Source organism: Myotis davidii, unplaced genomic scaffold (genome assembly GCF_000327345.1).
Source record: "Myotis davidii unplaced genomic scaffold, ASM32734v1 scaffold609, whole genome shotgun sequence".
NCBI lineage: Eukaryota > Metazoa > Chordata > Mammalia > Chiroptera > Vespertilionidae > Myotis > Myotis davidii.
Window position 1 is genome coordinate 761,493 of NW_006300164.1, and position 4,246 is coordinate 765,738.

General features: G+C 62.0%; 1 protein-coding gene across 1 annotated transcript in view; it reads left to right on the forward strand.

The window, feature by feature from the left end:
• GRIN1 (glutamate ionotropic receptor NMDA type subunit 1) overlaps positions 1-4,246 on the forward strand; it is an 18,426-nt gene that overhangs the window by 4,239 nt on the left and 9,941 nt on the right. The window contains 1 exon segment of the mRNA XM_015572344.1: positions 389-489. Coding sequence (XP_015427830.1) covers positions 389-489 — 101 coding nt within the window.

Below are 4,246 nucleotides of genomic sequence, written 5' to 3' on the forward strand. Positions count from 1 at the left end.
TCGGGCCTGAAGCTCCCGTGGTCTGGGCCACGTCCGCCCCATCTCTGCTCCCAGTTCATTCCAAACCTCGGCCAGGCTCCGTCCGCTGCACGCTCTCTGCGTCTCGGCCCACCCGGTTGCATGCTCGGCACACAGAGGACCAGGTGACAGGTGGAGAGAGAGGTCCGAGAGCAGGTGCAGGCAGGCCAGCGAGCAGGCGCAGGCAGGACGGGCGAGCCCAGGCCAGGCCAGGCGGCAGGAAGGCGAGTGGACAGGGCAGGTGGCAGGTGCAGGCCGAGCAGCCCCAGGGGAGCTGCCTCGGACTCCTAGTGGCTGCGGCCCAACTCTCGCCCCTGAGGCGCTGTGTCCCCGGCCCGGCCACTGGCTAACGCTCCTGCTCACACCACAGGCGGAGAAGGTGCTGCAGTTTGACCCGGGGACCAAGAACGTGACGGCCCTGCTGATGGAGGCACGGGAGCTGGAGGCCCGGGTCATCATCCTCTCCGCCAGGTGAGGCTGGGCGGGCCCCTCCCCCACTGCACCCCGGGCTACCCCTGGGCGGGGCTGAGGGCACCATTGCGCCTCAGCTTCCCAAGTGCCCTTGCCAAAGAGAGCCCCTCCACGGGGGCCTGGGGACCTGGGGACCTGGCCACCTGGCAGGTGGGGCGCCCTCTCTCTGTCCATCCTTCCTGCCTTCTCCCTCCCTTCCCCAGTCACCACTGCCACTGCCCTGAGCTGGACTTTGGGGTGGGGTATGGCCAAGCTCCTGCCCTTAAGAACGATGGGGTAACACTGCACTCTGGGACTGGACTCAGGGAGGGGCCCTGAGGATGGCGTGTCCGGTGAGCCCAGGCGGGAAGGCCCGCGTCAGGAACAGGCCTGGAGTGGTTGGAGGCGGCGGCCAGGGAGGGGGCATTAGGGACAGTGAACCAGGCTTTCCTTGACAAGGGCTGGCCCCACACCTCCCCCTCAGGGACCAGCCGACAGTAACAATCTCCCCATTTGCCAGTGGCTGGGCCTCCTGGGAAGGGAAAGTCCAGGCCCCCAGAAGAGCCCAGAGGCCACCAGGGGCGCGTGCTGGGCCCACCCGCTGCCTGCCCCGCGCAGAAGCTCCTGGGCTCCCGTCCAGGGCAGAAAGGCAGCAGGGCCATCGGCCCAGAGCCACGCCCCACAGCTGCTGTCCTGCAGGCGAGTGTGAGGCCTGGGTGGGGTGCGTTTGCACACTCAGTCAGCACACCTCGGGCACAGAGAGAGGTGCCCGCTGCCCAGGCAGGTCAGAGGGCAGGGCTGACCAGGGCTCCGGGACTTGGAAGCAGAAACAGCTCACTCCCACCCACAGAGGTGCAAAAAGAGGGTGCTAACCTCCCCCCCCGCCCCCCGTCTTACAGTGGAGAACATGGGTCTCAGAGTCATGAATGACTTGCCCACGCTGACCATCCAACCCTGGGCCCCGTGGGGAGGGCTTCGGAGAAGGGTTTAAAGACCTGCCAGGCAAAGCCAAGAGGGCACACAGCCTCTCCCTGAGAAAACCCACCTAGAGCAAGCCCAACCTGGACCTAGCTGCCCAGAGAAAGCCCCGCCCAGGACAAGCCCCACCCAGGACAAGCCCCACCTGGACCCCCTCCTTTAGTTCCCTGTTCATGGCACTTCTCACTGGTCACAGGGCTGGAGGGAGAGCGGGAGGCCGTGGTGGGTGGAGGGTGGCTGGGTGGGTGCACCAATGGGCAGACAGGCCAGTGGACAGGTGACTAGATCAGGCCCTTCATCCAGGACAGAGCAAACCAAGGAAGCCGTGACCCCAAAACACAGCTGTTCAACCTTGGTGCATGTTTGCAAAGGTCAAGGTCGCACCCACCTAGGCCTCCCCATCCACACACTGTAATCAGAGTGGCCACCAGGACACAAGCCAGAGAGCCACACGCAAAGCCAATCTACAGAACCCCACCCAGGTCCCAGCGGGGGGCGGGGGGTGGTCTTCTCCACTGTTTCCCCTCTGGTCACTGGGACCCTGCCCACGCCTGCAGGCATGGAAGGGGAAGGCCCCAGACACGCCCTGAGAGGGTCTTGTCCTGTGTCACTAGCCCCAGGGTCAAGGACCAGTTTGCCAGATGTGGCTCCAACAAAGGTCCGCCCAGGAAGGGGACGTGGTCACAGCGGACAGTGGCACATGCACTACATACAACCATGCACGGGAACCATGTGCACACCACACACATGCAAGCACACACCCTATACACCACATGTACATACATTATATGCACACCACACATACACACCTATGTGCACACACCATACATGCATGTGTGCACGTGTGCACAGGAACAACATATTCACATAATTGTCACACATGCACACCGTGTTTTCTCACATGTTGCACATGCACATACATATAACACACCGCATGCACATATGGTATACTTGTGCATACATCACATGCACACCTATAGATATGTGTATGTGCAACATACACATCATATTTAATGCATGCATATGCTCACACACAAGCACCATATAGACACCATCACATGTGCACACAAGATATTGCATGTGTGCATATGCAGGCACATCGCACACAAATTAATACATAGACACACAGTCATGTGCACACCTATATGCAAGTACAGGCATGTACTCCATGGTAACACACAGCACACACATGTGTGCGTGCTGTGTGCATGCTCTCATAGACCATACCACATGCTACCTACATGCCTACGCACAGGCAGGTACACTGCCCCCCAAGGCTCAGCACTCACAGCAACCACCACCCACCAGCACCCTCGTGAATCCACCCAGGCCAGGCCTCTGGGCTGGCAGAGTGGCAGGTCCCTCCCCTCACACGCTGGCGTCTTTGGAGCAGAGGCCGGTCCCACGGCCGAGGGCAGACCAGCCCCAGCAGCCCAGTGGCAAGGCTGTCCCCGGCTGTCCCCTGGGCAGTGCCAGCACCAGTCTTCTTGACCCTGGCACTCCAACCCGACACATTTTGGCTCCTGCTTCATGCATTTTGTAGAGAAACCTCATCAAGCCAATCTTAATTTTTTGTTTTTGTTTTTTACCAATTCTCTACCAAGTGCAGAGAATTTGGTTCCAAACGTCCCTTCTCCTCTGCCTGGGACTGCTCTTGCCGCAGTCGGCTGTCTCCATGAGCCAGTGTGATGGCGCGGCCAGGCTTGTCTGCAGCTGCTTTCCTGATGCACCATTTACACGAGGCCGGCTTAGTGTGTCATTCCACCTGCCCCGCACAGGCCCTGCCAGGCGTTGCGGGCACCCGCGCCCCGACAGGCACAGTTTGTTTTTGCCGGTGATCGTGGCTGAATGCTCTCGTTTAGGCCACAGTGTGACGCCGCCCTGCTCGGCGTTGCTCCCATCGGGCGCTACTGTTGTCATGGAGAGCGAAGGCTTTCAGACCTTCACCAGCTAATCCTGGAGGGAATCCGGGCAGACCCCTTTGGCAGCCTAGGGCTACCCCGGTTTCCAGGGTCAGCCATGGGACAACAGCTCAGCCCTCGGGCATCTGTCCACCCCCTTTGCACTCGCTGCCCACACACGGGAAGCACAGTGCCCGCCATGGGCCAGGTCCATGGGGATGAGGACTCCCCGAGGTCTCAGGAGCACGTGTGCCCCAGGCCTGGCCTGTGCTCTGTCTGGCCAGTGGTCCCGCCCCGGGTGGCAGGCAGGGCACAGCTGCTTGCTCAGACTCCGGAAGGGAGCAGCAGCCCTCCTGTTCGCTGTGACTTCCGCTGCGTTGTTCAGGGCAGTTCCCAGGCCCTGGGTCCCCCCAGCACCTGACCAACCTGGAGAGCCCCCGGCCCCTCACTCCAGCGCGGCCACGGGAGCCAGGGGTCGTGTGGCTTGTTCAGGAGGTCACGGAGCAGGGGCACCGAGTGAACGGTTCAGGTACAGGCCTGACTCAGCCACTCAGCACCACACGTGCCCGGGGTGCCTCAGGTTCCCCTCCTGACACAGGGATAGTCTAATGCCTGCCCCCTGTGCAGCACTTAGAACAGCGCCCCCTAACGGGTGACTGAGTGATCAATAGAAAATGATCCATTGCCACTCTGGCTCCCCTGACCCTGCTGGGCAAGGGCAGGGGGCCAGCAAGAGAGGCCTGGGAAGCTAGGGTCTGCGCCCCACCGCGCCTCACCTCCGTGGGGTCCCCTGGCCCAGATATGGGCTGGGGGGGCAGGGCTGGCCCCATCACCCTGCGGCCTTCCAGGCCCCCCTCCGGGGAAGGGGTTGGGGAGGGGCAGGGGCAGGAGGAGGCACT